The 18,115-nt window shown below is 43.4% G+C and overlaps 1 protein-coding gene and 1 long non-coding RNA gene across 4 annotated transcripts in view; one reads left to right on the top strand and one right to left on the bottom strand.

Moving 5' to 3' along the window:
• Positions 1–3,295: 3,295 nt before the first annotated feature.
• The window catches only part of RIPOR2 (RHO family interacting cell polarization regulator 2), a 69,304-nt gene continuing 54,484 nt past the window's right edge, over positions 3,296–18,115 (bottom strand). Inside the window, exons 14-22 of one of the 3 annotated variants that reach the window (XM_074876861.1) lie at positions 16,733–16,803; positions 15,182–15,350; positions 13,595–13,730; positions 12,500–12,661; positions 11,339–11,497; positions 10,102–10,304; positions 8,510–8,593; positions 6,373–6,463; positions 3,296–4,944 (exon numbers count right to left, since the gene is read on the bottom strand). In XM_074876861.1, the coding sequence (XP_074732962.1) occupies positions 4,844–4,944; positions 6,373–6,463; positions 8,510–8,593; positions 10,102–10,304; positions 11,339–11,497; positions 12,500–12,661; positions 13,595–13,730; positions 15,182–15,350; positions 16,733–16,803 (1,176 nt within the window). In that variant the 3' untranslated portion in view covers positions 3,296–4,843. Of the gene's footprint in view, positions 4,945–6,372; positions 6,464–8,509; positions 8,594–10,101; positions 10,305–11,338; positions 11,498–12,499; positions 12,662–13,594; positions 13,731–15,181; positions 15,351–16,732; positions 16,804–17,161; positions 17,347–18,115 lie in introns of those variants that run through there. The other 2 variants (XM_074876852.1, XR_012629903.1) reach the window with 2 other exon arrangements.
• LOC141946706 (uncharacterized) lies at positions 6,470–12,579 on the top strand. The gene is made up of 3 exons (XR_012629906.1): positions 6,470–6,782; positions 9,735–9,857; positions 12,490–12,579. It is a non-coding gene; the product is annotated as an uncharacterized LOC141946706 (long non-coding RNA).

The following is an 18,115-nucleotide window of genomic DNA, read 5'->3' as shown; positions in this document are numbered from 1 at the left end:
CCTAGCACTTCTCACATAAAATGTGCGTGTCCTAACAGGAGCAGAATTTCATGTAAGAGTAAAGTGGGGGGAGATGGGCCATTTGCAGGTGTCAGATGTTTCAGGAAGGAACAGCTGTGCAGGGACTAGCAGAGCCAGGCAAACTGTAGGGTGGGTGGATGGTTTGTGCGAGGAAGAACTTCTAACTGGTTTAGCAAAAATAACAATTTTAGTGTAAACACCCATTGTATTTAAGACAATGTGTGGAGAAGTGAATTAGACCATAATAACTGCTTGGCTGGGCAACTGAAACTCACTTGGTGTTTGGCATTGTGCTGCTTACATGAGGGCCTACAGCACTGTCATGTGTTGCAGCCTGTGCATAAGTAGCAAAGTTGGTCATTGATTTTTGCAAGTAGGCATGACACATGTTCATTTACTTTTCCTTAAGGGCCATCTGAGGGGGTTTTCTTTTCAGAACTGCATTTGAGATTTTGAGCAGGTTTGCAAATCTGCCAAGGCGGTGTGTTTGCAGTGCTCTGTTCTTGAGACTGAATTGCATTGTTATCAACACTTTCTTCACCAGAAAGTGTTTATTGTGCATTGTTAATTTCTCTTTCCATTCTTGTAATAACAGAAGTGGTTTAGCAAATGATAATGGTGTTCTGAGAAACTTTAATTTGCTGCTGCTTTGTTGATCTGCCAACAGCTGCCTGTAATGAAATGTGATCAGCTGTGTTCAGGGTCGAACCCTTGGGTATGACAAACCCTCTGTTGTACCCCCGGGAGCACCACAGCCATTTGAAGTGGGTTGCTGTGGATCCTATCATCAGGATAATTCCATTGCAGATCAGCAAAGCAGGGGTCCATACTTAACAGATACAGTCTGGCAGTCGTATTCACTCCTAATTTTGAATGCTTAAAGTCAGCAATAGTCTGTATATAACAGACTGCAGCATAGGGTAAAGCTATAGTAGATACCTTTTCTGAAGGTATACTGGGTACAGGAGAAGTCCTACCGATAGGCTGCCCAGAGTTTCACGCTGCTAACTTACACTGCTGCTATACTTAGGGCACTACAGGTTTGTATCTACCAGGCAAAACACAGACAGTAACAACATGGCAGGGGTAGTAAAAACCACCATAGTTCATGAAAAACATGAGGTAAGACTAAGCCACCAACAAAACTACCAGGCAAACCCCTCTCCTGAGCGCACTTTTCCTGGTGGGCTCCCTAACTCTTCGATCTGCACTGCTGCTGAGTTACTTTAGTACAGGAACTTTTTCTTAACATACTTTTCTGGGGTGGCCCAGACCTTTACATTTGCTTGAGTCAACCTGCTGCAGCCCTAAGAAAGAGGGTTTATAATTACCACCTGCTGGTTCCTTCTTTGCTAGTCGGTAAGCATCTGTCTTCTTACATTCACCTCCATGCATCTAGTTTCCTAGTCCACAAAGGAGAGCTCTTGCATTAACGTGGTAGGAAACGGCAGCATTGTCGGCTGTGCGAGCATTAAAATGTGTTAAGTTAGGAGCCAAGGATATGGTTTGTTCCTTTTTATTTGCTTCTGGTTTCAGAAGATTTAGGGTTTGTTCACTTTTTCAAGGGTTTGTTACCCTGAGGGCAGAAATGATTCTTTTTTTATATGTTGTAATGAATCATGTTAGAACGTGATTCTTTGTTCTATTATCTAAAATGCTCAAAGTGAAATTTAGCCTCTATACCTCCCAGGTTCAAGCTTGTCAGTCTCAGATACAACAGGAAATAAACTTAGTCTAAATGTTCCCACTAAAATTCCTGTGAATTTCCTCATTCACTTTTTTTGAGCAGGATTTGCTCCTGTCTGGTTTGTATGAGCTGTATACGTGGTTTTCAATGGTTATAATGGAGTAGCAGATCAGCTTTAGGTTAACAAACTTCTCAAAGGGTGGATTTAAACCACAATGAGATGAAAGTAGATACAATTAGATGTAAGCTTCATTTGACATGGTACCTGTGTATGTGATCAGCCCTGTGCTCTCTGCAGCTTTGGCGCTCTGCTCCACAGACAGTTCTGTGTTCCCCAGGTCTGTGCCATAAGCCTGAATGTTTGCAAAAGGAAAAGGTGTCTTCTGTCTGAGACAAGTCTGTCTTCACAGAAGGGAAGAAGTAATCAGTGAAAATTTGGTAACAGTCCTGGAGCGTCTTCAGCATATTTTCTGCTTGTCCTTGTGGAGCCTTTCTTGATAAGCATCTTGAGTGATACACAAAGCTGGTTTGCTCTGAACTTAAACTAGGAGTAGCTAGAAATGTAGGGTACTAGTGCTTGCTTGAAAGTAAACTCATCTCATTCATAAGTGACAGTTCAGGATGTAGTGCCTACAACCTGATGACATTGCAGCTTTTGCTTTAACAAAATCATGTTCCGTGTTGTGATACACAAACTACAAGTAAGCTTATGACAGATGGTATGTATTACAGGTAGGAGCTTTTGACAGATAGGGGAATATAAGTATATTCTCATCTTCTTTTTAAATAGTGTATGCCTCTTGCTGATGCTCTGGGATGGGAGCAAGGGCTTGCACATGCATGCTGAAGCAACCAGAGAAGGAATACTGAGAGGGCACAGTCCTCCCCTTGCAGAATTCCACAATAGCATTTTTGTTTAAAACTGGCTTCTTTAAAATGTGCTTTGTTTCACCTCATAGAGGTACAACTAAGAGCAGTAGTTTTCACTATAGTTTCATCTCTTCTTTTCCTACTTTTGTGGTTTGCATGTTTATTTCAGTTACTAAAATAGTTTGCCACTTACCCTGCCTTGGCCAGCAGAAAGATGAAAATGCAAGAGTTGGGCATATTAAAACACAAGCTAGTGTTGTGCCATTTCTCCCCCTGTACAAGAAGTTGCAGTTCTCTGTCCACCCTCAGGCAGTAGTCCTTGCTACGTGTATTGCTCACTTGCTGTAATTTAGATGTTTTTGTAAGATCTGAAAGTAATGTTCTTCTAAGTCTTAACAAAGTTGATATGGTATGAAACACAAATTATTTCTATTAAGAAATCTAGCTGATGATTTCATATAATTTAGCTAAACTGTTTGAGATTGTCAGAGTCTTGTCCTGGTGACCAGGCTTGAAAAGACAAATATTCCCTACAAGCCTTTTCCCTTAATATGATTAAACAAATCCCTAATAGTTTGCCCCAAATCCAGCTGTGAAGAATGGATGTAAGAGCTACCTATGATATTGGGAGCTAACCTGCATGATGTTTGATGGTTGTCTGAGCCTCACAGTGGAGAGGCTGCTGATAGAAATAGGGACTATACATATGGACTGATGTGCTTAGTAATTAAAAATAATCTTTATTATAACTTAAATGTGATAGGAAATACGGTGAGTACAAATGCCATGAAACTAAAAGCAAAAAAAAAAATAATAAAAAAAAAGTCAGTACAAAAGGACACCTTGGAAGAATTCAGCTGATGGGATAGGTGTGGTATAAAAACCATAACATGGTTATTTCACCTTCTGCAAAAAGAGTCTATATCCCTCAGTAAACAAGTAAGCATTTTGAACTGTACAAAATGTACTTTTTTAATTAAAGGAAGAATATATATATTTATAAATATACAGATATGTACATTGTTGTAACATTCACAGTAAAAAACCCAAAACAAAACAACCCCTGCCTGCCAATGTGTTTGGCGCACAAGGCTTCCTTTTGATGCGAATTGTTTGCAATCTCTTCTATGTAGTCTATGCAAATTTGGATACTTTAATTGACATCTAAATAGCATTTCATGCATAATGAACACAGTACAGGAACACTCTTCTGTTAAATTCTGTTCACCTCCTCTCTTAACTTAAGGCTTGTAATCAACAATCTGAAGCACTTGCTGCCTGTCATCCTTGCAGTGAGCGGGTGGGGGGGGGGAAATGCATTCACTTCACCCTCTGTTTATTCTTGCCCCTGAGGTCCACTTTAGTTTTTTCTAGTTCTTTATATTGAAATCACTCTATAGAAACTATGATCTGCTAATTAGAGTGTATGAAATCCAATCCTGCCTGAAACTCAGAGGACCAAATGGCTTTGGGGACTTGTGCCATTAGCTGTATTCAGTTCTTCTCCTTGGAATAAATAAATGCACTTCACCTTTTCATTTAGTTTTCAGAAACCTATGTGATTGTTTGATCCCCCTCACAAATCTCTGGCTTAATGATGGCTTGTTGCTGGAGGGCAAGAGAAAGGAAATAAAAGACCAGTGGAGGCATTTAGAATGAGTCACCAAAGTGACACCTCCCAGGGTTTACATCATGCTGTTTCTGGAGGCAAAACTTGAAGAAACTTGCTCCATATTTCATTACTGAGACAAGACCAAGAAAGCCGAGTGGTGTTCCCTGCTGCTGGAGTGTTGCTGGGGACACTGCATGGCAGCAGATGCTTAGCTTAGCCGTGAAGAGAAAGCTGCTTTGCTGTCCTGCTCAGGTGGCCTTCTACTTGTCCTTGTTAGATACAATATCGCACATCTCAAGCTTTCACGACAACTTCAAGGAAGTAAATGTAATAGTAAAATATATGAAGATGCCAAATTCTAAAAACTCGCAGAAGTTTGTTGAGGCTGAATAACTGCAATTACATTATTTGTTATAAATCAGTCAAAGTATTGTTCCTCAGCATCCAAACTGTTCCATCGTGAGCTGCAAAGAGGAGCCAATAGAAACCCTTAAGCTGGATATTAGATTTTGCTTTTCCTGACGAAGTCTGTAAATTGCTACATTTTGAGACATTATCACAGAATTCTTCAAAGTCTTCCTTCTGCTCCCCATGCTGAAGTGCAGCTCCATCCTACTTTAATGCTTGTTAAATGTAGGCAGATTCTTTTCCACCTAAAAAGCCGTGGCTGCTTCAGCTCCACGGCGGCTTCCAACTTTAACAAATTCCCGGGGAAATTTGTCGAGCTGTTCGTATGCCAGTCTCCCATCTTCACCTGAATGCAAAATGTTAAAGCATAATAATATATTATATCAATGCCCTACAATATTTAAAATACTGAATTCTCTGCTGTTAGAAAGTACTGATCTGCCAGTAACATTTATCTTGTTGAAGGCAACTTCAGAAATTGCTTGGAAAAATTAAGTGTGCTCTGAATGTTCAAATTAATTTTTTTTTTAATTTTCTCATGTCATTTGCTGGGTTTATCTAGAGCAAAACAGAAGCAGATGTGGCTTGTATGATTAGATGACAGTGTCTGTATACTTGTCTTACTAAATGACCTACAGTGCTTGTCAAGGTCTCAGCTGCAGCTGTGATATACTTGAGGCAGATGATGTTTATCCACTTCTACTTTGGACAATATAAAGTTTACCCATGGCTTGCTTCCTGGCACTTCAAAGTGAGTCTAGCCACATCTTTACTTATATACCACTGAAAAAGAAGAGGCAGTATATTTGCTAAATTTAACTATTTGTCTCTCTTAAACCCTTTTCTCTTAGATACTGTCATCTATATGCACCTGAAGAGAGCACTGAGCTTAGTGTATTGAATTGGCCATTAGGAACCAAAATGCTCTCTGTATGTCGTCTAGAAGAATGACAGTACAATCTCCCAGCGTTTTCAAAAGTGTCCCCAGGCTAGTTGTTTTATAACCTGAGCAATAACACATCCAACAGCAGAGTGAATTCCTGCTGAACTGGTGAATGAAAGTATATTTGAAGATTTTGCATAACTAAAATCACAGACTCTCACCCACAGAGTAGAAATTCATGCCTAGCCTAAAGGCCAGAAAAATACAATTTTTCTGTGCCACTGAAGTACTGGTGCCTTGAAACTGTGCAGCCACACTTGATGTCACACACTGCTATTGCAGCTAGATTACAGGTTAATGAACAGGGTATCTGTTGTCTCAAGGACAAATGAGGGTCAATGCAAGGTGCCTGAGGTACTGTGTGAAGGAGGACTTGCAGGCTATGGTCTGTCCAACTAAGCGTATAAAGATAATTTAGATTAAATGAACACTTGGCAGTCCTAATGGCACTTGAGAGTGTGACTATGGCACTACAGGGGTAATAGGAGGGGATCCCCAAGAGGACGGTGTATGAGACGCAGCAGGCAGTGTGCCCACTCTGCCTCCTCGAGGCTGCTTGGTTTTCAAATTCATTATAAATTATTTGTTGGTCAACTTCTCCTTTGCTATTTTCCCTTTTCTACTTCCCCTTCCAGACTCACACAATTCAATTTCTCTCTTTTTATGATTTTCATACTGATTTTTTTTAAGAATATATATTTTCTAACTGGTTCGAGTCTCTAGGTAAAGTTTTGTTTCAATTTAGAGTCTCGTGTTTGTATAACTCAAGTGTCTTACATCCTGCTCTGTTAAAAAAGAAAATGAAATACCACTCTAAAACAGGCAACTCACCAAGGGAGAGCAGGGTTTCGGACGCCACTTTTCTGATATCTTCGTTGTCAGACTGACAGAGCGTGACCAGCATTTTAATACTCTCAGTAGCCTGGGAAGTGCAAAAAGAACAGCATTAGCACCACATAGTACACTGTGGTTTTAGTTCACAGTCTTGCATGGAAATAGTGACCATCCTCTGCATTGCCCTTCCTACTCCAAGGGAAGGGCCTTGGTGGAGATACAAGGAATGGGGTTTCCCTGAGGGGGAGCATTTAGGAGAAGGGCATATTTTCTGCTGTCAGTGTGGACCCTTTCTAAATTTCCTACTCTATGTGCTACAGGTGTAAATCTGGCTGACCAGCTATGTCTGCCGCTTCTGACTGTGGGCTGGGTGATGGGCCATGGGACAAGGCCATAAAAGTGCGAAGGTAAGCGTATGGCAGGGAGAGGAACAGGAGACAGGCCTCAAGGGAACGAGTTTCACACTAAGCATGTCAAACCTGGTGGGTCTGAAAAGGCTGTTCTTGCCAGCCTAACTGTGTCCACAGGGGCATGATGGCTGGCCAGCCCAGTCACTTCAATGTTTCCACCTTTTTGCCTTGCCTCTGCTATTTTTGGAAGAAAGCAAGGAATAACCCTGGTCTCTGCTACAAAACTGTCAGGCCTTTGGGGAGAGCAGCTGTCATAGTGTCTCTGGCAGGCTATTTAACATGACAAGAAGAGAGATGAGTGAAAGGAAAGGTAGGTACTGCCCCGGCAAGATGCGTGGAAGAGGTGCTGAGCCACAGAGTCAGTATTTGTATGAGGCCTGTTGATCGGAGGGGCACAGGTCTGGTCTACAGTGCTCTGAATGAGGGCTTAGCTACCAGAGCCACTAAATCTCACCACCCCGTCCTCAACATGGTTGCCTGTGCTTGACTCGGGGCAAATCTGCGATGGGTGCACACTGGTAACTACAGCTTGAATGCTTATGAGTGATGGGGCCACAGCAACACAGAGCTTGCCACGATCTGCAAAACCTCTCAGAGATTCACAGTGGGACCTTGTGTGGCCAACGTGGTTTGATGTGGATGCTACTGCCAGTGAGTTAGCTCATCTGCAGTCACCTATCCATTGTAGCATTCCCATCTCTGAAAGAACATCTCCCAGAACGGCTTCAGCTTTTCCTTTGAAGATCCCAAATGACGATACTTCTCAGTAGTTTTTTTTCCCAGGAATTGCCATTCTCACTATTCAAGTTGCACCAGAGCCACACTGCTCAAGTTAAATGTGTCTAGCTCCAGTTCCCACCACTGGTTCCTAGTCTGCCTTTTCTTGAGAGATCAGAAACCCCACTGCACCCTGCATGTAGCAGAGGTGTAATGCCCCTCACCATTGCCTCTCAGGGATGCCTGCTAGCATCTTGTTTATGGGAAAACATTTTTTTCATATTTAAACAATATCGGATTATGTATTGGATGGCATCAGTTCTGGCTGGGATGAAGTTACATTTTAGAGCTGTCTTCTCCAGGGGACAGTTTTGAGGGAGAAATAGTCAGTCTGCAGCTGGTCTGTCTCACGGAACACATTTTTTGTCCCAGTGTCCCATACCAGTCAGGCTTGGGCGGCTGCCGTTTCCCATGTCTCTATACAGCCAAAACAAAAGTACATTTTTCCTTCACATCATGGAAGGGAGTGCAGAAATGGTAGCAGATGCTAGCTGAAGCTGTAGTGCCCAGATGTAGCAGTATTTGTCACAAAATGAGTTGTGACCTGTCTCTCCCTTTCTCTTCTGCTGCTGCAATCCACATGCATTACAGCTAATTTTATCCTGAGAAAGGATTTTTTTTTTTCCCTCTCAGTCAGTACTCTATGGATGATTTTTTTTTTTTCTCTCTGATGTGGAAGCAAGTCTCCTAAAGTCAATATGAGAGGGAGGAAAAAATAATATGCAAAAGATAAACTTTGTCATCATCACAGAGCCTGGCTGGTTTTGCAATGAAGCCTCTAAACTGTTCCCAAACAGCATGGTATCTGTAAAAGGATGCAGTGCATCAATCCAAACCAAAACCACTACTGCTGCTGCTATTGCAATTTCTATTTTGTTGTTTGTACCTATCAGATGTCCTTTCTTTAAAGTAAAACCAAGTGCCAGAGTGAATTCCTTGTCTCTTACCTTGAGGTATCTTAGAGCCAAGCAAGCTGCTTTCTGGAGCTGGAGGTTGGGCTGGGTTAGTGCTTCACAGTAATAAATCAAGGCCTGAAAACAAATAAAGAAGAGTAGCGATGAAAACGTCTGTGCCTGTGCAGAGCAGAAGGGTGGGGCGTGGAGGCATTCTACCCTACTAAAGGGAGAGGGACTGTAGTCTGCCTCTGACAGTGAGCACATGGGATGGAGAGACACAGTCCCTGCTACAGGTAACGTGGTGGGGTAATTCCCTACAGCAGATCCAGGCCAGGCTACTAGTTATAGCTTAGTAGTCTCAGGCCAGCTTTAGGTGAGGAAAAATTCATGTTAAAGTGAGAAGCACGATCTGGCACCCTTGAGGGCCTTTCTGCATAAATCACCAAAGAGCCTTAAATGGGCCTTGTTGTCTACATAGCTCAAGAGTTGACCCCCGAGATGGTCTCTCTAATGTAGGGATAGTAATGAACAGGCTAAGATGGACCCCAGGGGGACTGAAAATAACTATTACAAGGTCAGCATGAGCTGCTAGACCAGTTTACTGCTTGGTAATTAGTAGCTACTGCTGAGCAAACAAAAGCAGTGCGAGCAGCAAATCTCAGTGGCAGTTGTCTGTGCAATGAACTCATCTGCAGCGTAAGGCTGCATAATGGCCTCACACAAGGTGCCCTGTGGTCCTTCCTGCAGGCAGTGAACCAGCTATCAGCTACACACGCCTGTTCCAGAAGAAGGTTATAGTTTCTCTGAGATGCTGCCTCCATGAAGCTGGGGATGGAGAAGGATAGTATGAGATACCAAGAAGCTGCAAAAATGGAAGATGAAATGGGAGGGCAAGCAAAGAGGGGACTCGATGACAGAGAAGAGCAGCAAAGAGCAAGCTCCTTTTTCTCCTCCCTCTGCCCTCCTTCCACCACTCTTCCTCTTCCAACTGCCTTTTCTTTCACTCTCTCCTGACAGGGAAGAAGAAGGATAGTAGTGAAATGTCTGGCATGAAAGAGTAGAAGCCAATCCCCCATTTCTTCTTATTCCTCTCCTCCCTTCTCTTTAATTTCTCTGTTTAATCTGGCCCTGCTTGTTGCCTTCGGTATCTGCAATAGACTTGAATCTTAGATCTCACAGCTGAGCTGTGTTTGCCCAAGGCAGTCCGTCCCCTCCAGAAATGGTGGGAGGTCCCATAGATGTCTGCCTCCTTTGGGAAAAAAAATTAAAATTTCAGATCTACATCTTTGCGTGTTGGTGATGCTGGGGACTGTTGCCTTGAAGCCTTGGACTGAAGCCAAGTCTGACAGGCCATCAGAAATGCTGAAGTGTGGAAGATAGCTGGAGAGCACAGCACTCAGTAAGTATTTGCAGAGTTTTAGTCAGTACCTGTTTAGTGTAATGACAGGTAGAAGCAGACTGGCATAATGACAAAAACAGACCTCCATATTTGCAGAAAAATTAAGACAGGAAACCTCTCTGGATCAGTTTAAATCAAGCTTGGAGAAATTATTTTATATGTGTAGACATTTGAGACACACAGGCAGAAAAAATGTCACGATGACACAGGTCTCTTATGCAATAGGTGATTTTCTGCCACTTACCTTCTCCCTGAAGTGCCTGTTTTCTGCGGTAGCTGTCAGAAGTGATGCCACAGTCTCACTGACTTCATTTTTATTTTCATTGAGAAGTAAAGCCAAAGCTCTCAAAACTTCTTGCTGTGGTGGAAGGTTATTGGAGTTTATTTTGGCCACATTTTGCTGCAGTTTTCCATCTTTCACTGACTGCAGCACCTGAACCACAGAGGCTAGAAGTGCAAGAGAAAGGTCCTTGTTACTTACTTTACCATCTCAGTATTTCAGATTGCTGCATTCCCCGCTAGCAATTCTCAATTTATACTATACACAGAAAGGACATGAAAAAAATCCCCATCTGAACAATTGCAGCATTGCAGTGTGTCTGCATGGGGAAATATCTGGGCTTTAAGTTGGTCTGGTTTCTCAGACATTCTTCCAAAGGAAGAGATGAGTTAGATGGGCTAGATGGGACACTGCAGCACTTAACGCCTACCCAGAGCTAAGGGCCTATCTGTCAAATCTTCACTTTCTGCTGGAAGATGTAAATCCTCCCTGTAGCAAATGAAACCCAATATCCTTGTCAGTATATTGACTTCCAGAGCGTCTTTGTGAGAGCTTTTCCTAGGCATATTGATGCCTACCATGAAGAGCCAGGGCTGAAATGCCTTTTTCCTTCCAAGGTTTTGAGCAAAAGCTCCCCAGTATACCCAAATAAAAATGAAAACTAGGCAAGGTTCCTCAAGCTCCCTCTCAAATAGAGAAGAAAACTTGGCTTGCCAGGGATTGCAGTCCAGCATGCTCTGTGGAGCGTCTGCTTCTCTCTCTAGCTCTCGGTGGCAGAGCATGCCAAACACTGAGGTGCTGTGATCCCTTGGCTCCTGAGAATTGCTCAGCACTTCAGAAGGTCTCTCCATAAAGGATGGTGAAAGACTGGAATGTTACCCAAGCTGCAGGCACAGAAAACTTCCGAGACCTTGGGCTCAGCCCACCACCATCAGCTATTTCCTAAAAACTAACTCTTCCATCATAGTTTTCTCCCATTCAAACATGTAAATAGAAATGACGAAGGGTGTACCTGCATCAGCTCCCTTCCCTTGATATGTACAACTGTTCAGGTGCATTCAGACTTAGTATCCAAGGCACTTCTTTGTCTCCTTTCACCCTTTCTTTTGTAAAATCAGCCTCAGGGCTGAAATGTTTCATGCTGAGCTCAGAAGGACACCAATGTACTCCCCCATTATCCACCAGAATTTATGTACCCTACCTTCTTTTGCGAGCTGCAGCAAATAGCTTCCAAGGTCATTAACACTGTGGCTGGCAAAATAATTGTAATACTGAAAGATGGTAATGATCTCGGAGGACATGCTGGAGTAGAGGACAGGCTCCGTTCGGTCCAGGATCTGAGACACCAGGATTCTGAAGACTGCATGCAGCCACAGACAAAGGGACATGTTAGCGAGAGCAAAAGCTGCTGGCAAAATGCCGCAGTCCACTTCAAAGTCAGAAAGAAAGAACCGTATTTGCAAAGCCAGGTATTTCCCAACATTTCTAACCTCAGCTGTGGTTAGGTTAGAAGCTAGACAGACCTTCTCCCTGTCTAGCTCTCATCACCAGAGCATATCTTTGTAAGGCTGAATCTCTGCCAGTTTATGGATGGCTAGTGCAGCTTCCTATCCGATCAGTACAGCATCCTTTCAACCCAATTGATATCCTGAATCACTAAACACATATCCACACGTACTGCCAGTTACATCTCTGCAATGCCACTGAAGTAGGGGAGATGCACACAGAAGCAGGATTTGGCTTTGCTTGTTTTTATGTTCCTGTGTGAGCATGTGGCATGCAGAAAGCTAGTCTGAGGCACCGTTGGTGAGAGCTGTAGCATGCAGCGGGAAGGAAAACACTGCCCTGTGTAGGCATCTGCAGTGCAGGTGCCCACACATAAGCAAGTCATCCTACATTCCCCCTTCTAGCCCAGGGACAGCTAGTCAATGTGGTACATCTCATGCCAAATAGGAACCTATATATTCAGATAGACTTGGATGCATATTAATTTCATACCAGTGAACTGTAATAGGGCATGGACTTTATACAGACACATAAAATTAAGAGCAAGGATTCCTACTTCACTGAATCACTTACAAACCTGTATTTGGGAATAGACTTACTTTCCGATTAGCTCACAAACCTTAAAACAGTATTTTCTTGTCTGCTGACCTCACCTTTTTCTCCTATTCTGATCTGATGATTCTGGACCAAAACTGTTTCAAGAGTTGTAGCATTAGTTTTCAAATGAGATCTTGGAGCCATGGCCAAACAGACTTCCAAGGGGTTGGAAAACAAAGCAATGAAGGTTGAGTAAAGCCCACTACACAACTCTTCTCCATTTTGATGACTGACACATTTTTTTTGCAGCAGTTGGTACCTGTTTCTGCAAATCCTGGACACTCCTCATTCACAGTTGTAGCAAAATTCATATCCAGCTGCTTCATCATCTTGTCCGCAGATGTGTGATACACTCCTGAAGGGCCAGTACACTTCATCCAGAAAGCCAGCAGCGACAGCTTCTTGTGGAACTCCGGAATTGCTGGAGGAGAAGACAAAACGAATGATGAAACAAAGCTGTGCTGGAAGCATTGACTTCCAGAAGAGAAAAGATGGTAGGAGTGGAGGAAATTTCACCCCAGCCCACTGATGGACAGTTACTGTTTGGTGGGTCGTCCTGTGCCGTTACCTTCACAGAGCATGATCATGTGCTCATCCCAAGTTTGTAACATGTTTTTTCCATTTCCCATGGTAGGATGTGAGAAAATTTGCCCCTGATCCAGTTCTGAGCACTGATGTCTCATCCTTCTAAATACCACAAAATACTAAGGGAATACTGAAAATGGTCTGCACAAGACTGGTCTGTGTCCCAGAACTGCTCTGTGGCCTTGGGTAGGAAGTCAGTCACTCAATAGTCCGATAAACAGAGTAAATAAATACACCATGTTGTATTTACCTATCCTGTCAGAGTGCTCATGAGGGTGGGTAACTACGTGTTTGTGAAACTCTTCCAAGGTATTAAAATAGATGCAATAACAAGAAAAATAAATAAATAATTCTCCATAGAGATGACTAAAAATAAAACAGATAAAATATTCAAGGAGTTGTATAATGCCTCTCATAGCATAAGGCAGATCCTGCCTTTCTTCAGGAAAGAGAGGTGGAGGAAGAGTTTGGCTCTTCAGAGGTGCCAGCATCCCCACCTCACCGCAGCAATGACCTCCGTACATCTTCTGCACAGCAAGCAGGATAAGTCCCTTCTCTTCTCACTTGCCTATTTCTGGATGCCAGTGCTGAAGATAGAATAAGGCCCCTGACCAACTCTGATGACTGCTCCATCTACTGGTAACTTACGTTGACCTTACTACAGTGGCATCTCCTGCAGTGACGGCGAGCTCTGCACAGTGATTATTTCAGCAGGCATGCGTGCCCAAACAAACCCTTTTCAGAAGGAAACCCCTAACTTGTCTCTTACCATCAGTAAGGGAGGTGATGTTTCCCAAGTTTTCAGTGGTGATCTCTGCGATATTCTCCATCACGAGGATCTGCCTGGACAGCTTATCCAGCAGGTCTCTTGCTACAAATGGTGTTTTACTGGAGAACACAATTTGCTGGTGAAGACAATATGGGAAGGGAAGAAAAGGAGTCATTGAACAACAACAAAAAAAAAACCAACCTCAGAAGACAACAAAAACCTCCGAAACATGTGGCTCTTGAAGAAGTACAATGGCAAATTCATTGCTGGGAACCATAGGATCTCCTTAGCTTCAAAAGTTTTTTGTCTCTGGCATATTTTATGGTCTTGGTTGATAGGCATTGTTGCTTATATCTTTAACATCTACATCCAGATATAGGCACTTGAGTATCCAAGCAGCCTTTTGCATAAGTAATTTCTGATTTATACACTGTGCAAAGCTAAAGGAATCCATCATCATAAGCCTTAAAGTCAGAAAAGAATATTAGTCTGACTTTTGTGTGACATAGGCTGTGGATTTTCAGGACATACCTGCCTGGAGGCAGACCACAGACTGCTCTTTCTCCACGCTGTTTCAGCTCTGATCAACTACCCAGGAGCCTTTATTAATTTGGTGCTTTCGCCTTCCTAATACTCCCTGCTGCTGACATCTGCATTTTCTTCAGCAGTCCACGTAAATATTGTTCATATCAAATCTGCTCAGTGTGTGGACATAGTTCAAGCTTGCCTCCCCAAATGCATATTTACTGTTTACTCTTGTACAAGTCAAAACCCTTCCTTTTTCTCATACTTGTGAGCCAGCAGAGCGTCCAGCTCAGCACTAAGGGTGCCGGAATCAGGATCACTCTACATTGCTTCACTGGGTCTTTGGGAAAATAAAGCTAATTATATGTAAGATGGAAGAATCAAGTAATTGCAAAGGGGAAGCTGCAGTATGTTTTGATTTGTCAGGGAAACCCTAATGCCCTCACTTGCTGGAGGTTTAAAATCACATTTTCTGTGCTTGGGGTCTGAAAAAAACCCTCTAAAAGGTTGTGTCAGTTAGTTGTGAGCACCAACAGACAATTTCAACGTCCTAGGGGAGCTGTCACACACTGCTTTCACTGTGTGTGTTGCAGACAATCTGTCCAGCTCACATGCAGACATTTGTTTCTGCTTGTGAACAACAGCCTTGTCTGGGGCTCGGTTAAACAGTGGGGCCATGGGCTTCTGTTTTACCTCTGAAGACATGGGCTGCCTTAACTGGGGACAGATCTCATTGAGGACCTCCTGGTGAAGCCAGTGGACATTTGTAACCCAGAGCAGGGGCTGCTGTTGTCATCGGCTGTGCTGCCCGTCAGTCCTGCTGGGTGGCACCTGCACAGTGCCCCATAGTTTGCATGTCAGGCCTGCTCTGAGACAGGCCAGGACGGAAATGATGGAGGCTTTTCTGGTGTCATCTCCACCCCAGCATGGCGGCTGTCTCAGCCCTGTGCTCCCACGAGCAGCGCTGCCCTTGCCAGCCTGCTTGTACCCCATGGTGCGAGCACACCAGTGCCTGCAGGGAAGATTTTAAAATATATGCCCTAAATGAGCTACGCCCGGTACCTGAATGAGCTGTGTGCAATACTGCAAGTGCTTAACTACGGTTATATCGAGGCTGTCGTTCCCTGTGGTGAGGGGCAGAGGGCTGCCGGCCACACTGGTGCCCACGCCCGTGTCCTCGGTGAGAGCTTCGCTCAGGTGGCCTCTGGCTTCTGGGTGCTCCGTCCTGTAACTGGGGAGGGAGGAGGGAGGTCAATGCAGGGCCGACCACTGCCGCGGCAGACGCACACACACACACGCACACGCTCACTCAGGGCAATGAGCAATGAGCACGGCAGAAGAGCTGAAAGCAGCCAGAAACCTCGCGATGAACACATCATATCGCAAAGGAGCAGTGCCCACCGAGGGAACAGGTCTCTGTCCCCTGACTGGTTCACCTTGAGCGATGCAATGCCCTCAAAAGCAAGTCTTTTTAACCCGCAGTTACTGTTGCTTGGCAGTGACAGTTTTCTCCCATCTGTTGGTGAATCATCTCCCCAATTGCTCTGGATTAAGCACCATTACAATTTGTGCCATCCCAAGCACCAAGCTGCTAAGAACAGCCATGTGCTTTCCGTGTCTTCCTGCTGCCAGATTTAGGGCTCATTGCAGAAGGAAGGGAAAACCACTGCTGGATTAAGAGACATGATGTTTTCATATGCTGTTTTAGGCACAACAGGTACAGTTTACTTTGCCAATCGTTCTCTGTAACAGCGTAAAGCTAGTCTTACTGTGTTTTAAATCATTATTTCCAACATTGTCTTCTTGTCCAAATGATCCTCCCTATGTTTAAATGCAAAGCCTGAGGTCAGTCCCAAGATTGCAAGCGTATTTGGCTGCAAGTTAAGAAGTTTCAACACTTGCAATCTTTACACTGAATCACACACTTACAAATCTAAAAATGGAAGCGGGAATCTACACTGTCCAGGGAAGAGCCAGAGGGGAAAAAATGAAATTTTAACTTCTACTTTCACTTAAAATATTTTAATTGACTTCTAAATTAGCTTATAACTAACTTAAGTTTTTGTTGCTTAAATTAAATTTATGCTGAAGTGCCTGGTTAAATCCAGATCCTTAAATCAGCGCAGACTGAACTGAACTCAGAGTGCCAATTTAGCAAGCAACACACTTTTCCAGATTTTTCTTCCCACCAAGTCTTATTCTGGAAAGGGGATATGCAGTGAGATTACGGGAACTGCATGGTAGTTACTTGTTTGTACTCAAAATTGTACTCAAAAAACAGGCCATGATAAGCCGCAAGAAGTATAGCTGCTTGGAAAACGTGGGGTGCGAGGGAACCATGTTATTTTCTTTTTTCCCCAGCTCTAGTGCCACTTCTGTGCCTGCTGGGCATCATGTCAGCTCTGAGGATGCAAACATGCTTTTTAGGATCTAATGATTGAAACACAGCATCTTAAGGTCACAAGACAATGGCAGACCACGGCACAAACACCACAGCTTTTTTGTTGTTTTTTTTTCCTCAGAAAGACCAAAAGTGATGAAAGAAGGGCAAATAACACGCAGGGCCATGAACAGAGTACCAGTCATCACTCTTACATTCCAAAGGAAACCTACACCATGCTGCTTAAATCTGGCCCTGTGTTACTGTTACTGACAAGCTTAATCCACTGCAAAGACTCATTCGGCTAGAGAGAAAAGACAAAGGGAGGGGGGAAAAACCACAGAGGAATTAGTAATTACATCCAAGGAAAACCAGGTCCAAACCTATGTCAAGGAAGAGGCTCTGCCAGTATTGATGTCAGCTTAATTTAATTTACCCTTCTCCTTTGGAGGACAGATTGCATATATTTGAACAGGAAAAAAATTATCCTGGAAGCTAAAGATTTTGTATGCAGCAGCCACAGGGAACCCTCTAACCCTATAAACTCATCAAGGATTAGTCAGTCTTCCTTGAATAATGTGTGCACCGGGATCCCCTGTTAGCGACAAAGAGCTAGGCTATCGGTTTGGCATAAGCACAGCTGGCAGTTACTACAAACTTACCTATTCTTCTCAATCTCAGTATCTGAAAATACTGAGTCTGCACCTCCTCCACCATTACAAACCTCCACACCACCACCATCCTCATCATCAAAGTCAGAGGTGTTCAGGAAATCAAAGCTTTCTAAAGCACTTTCAACTGTTAGACTTAAACTGGAGGACCTGCTTCGGCTTACTGCTGGCTTGCACTGCAAAGGCAGAATGAACCAATGAAAACCCCATATATTAGCTACTACTGAAAGAAAAGAAAAAAAAAAAAAAGGATAAAGCTTAAAACTTTCAAATTCTTCATTTTATTTTTAAAACTTCATTTTATTGGGTCTTTCATTTCAAATCTTCATATTCATAGCATACACAATCAAAGCCTGAGAACTGGAAAAACCCTTCCATTCCTCCTCCCCATCCTACCCCCTCTCTTCCCCAGAGAAAAACCCTCAAAGGCAAAATTTGATGTGTTTTATAGAAACAAGAAGTACATCTTGAATCCAAGTGACAGATTTCGGCGTCCTCCAAAAGGAGAGATGGCAATTAACGCACTGGAAGTTGAAAGGGGAAGGCACATTCCATAATTTCAGTTCTAGCTACAGAAGCTGATTTATACATACCAATGGCACTATCAGATTTATTCCAGATGTAACTCCAATGGACCTTAGCCAGTAATTCATCTGGTCCCATATCTGCAGATTTGTTCATGGGATGAGAGGACTTTATGGCCTTTGAAGCCACATGGCTTATCATTGAAAAGCCAATCAGGCATCAGATTCTTAGGTGACAGAGAAAGGCAGTATTGTAACTCAGAAATTAACAGTGCTAGAGAGGGGGGAGCCTTCCCATCTCACTGCTGGGAAGAAATGCGACGGAAACCTTGCTGTTGCTGTAGGAAGTATCAAAGGCCCTGGTCCCATGCGGTGATTCATCCAGGACATGCCCACAAAGTTGCTTCCAGGGTCATCTTGC

The sequence above is a fragment of the Strix uralensis genome, chromosome 1 (assembly GCF_047716275.1).
Source record: "Strix uralensis isolate ZFMK-TIS-50842 chromosome 1, bStrUra1, whole genome shotgun sequence".
Classification (NCBI taxonomy): Eukaryota; Metazoa; Chordata; class Aves; order Strigiformes; family Strigidae; genus Strix; species Strix uralensis.
The sequence above is the reverse complement of the archived record's forward strand: the minus strand, read 5'-3'. Positions and strand labels throughout refer to the sequence as shown.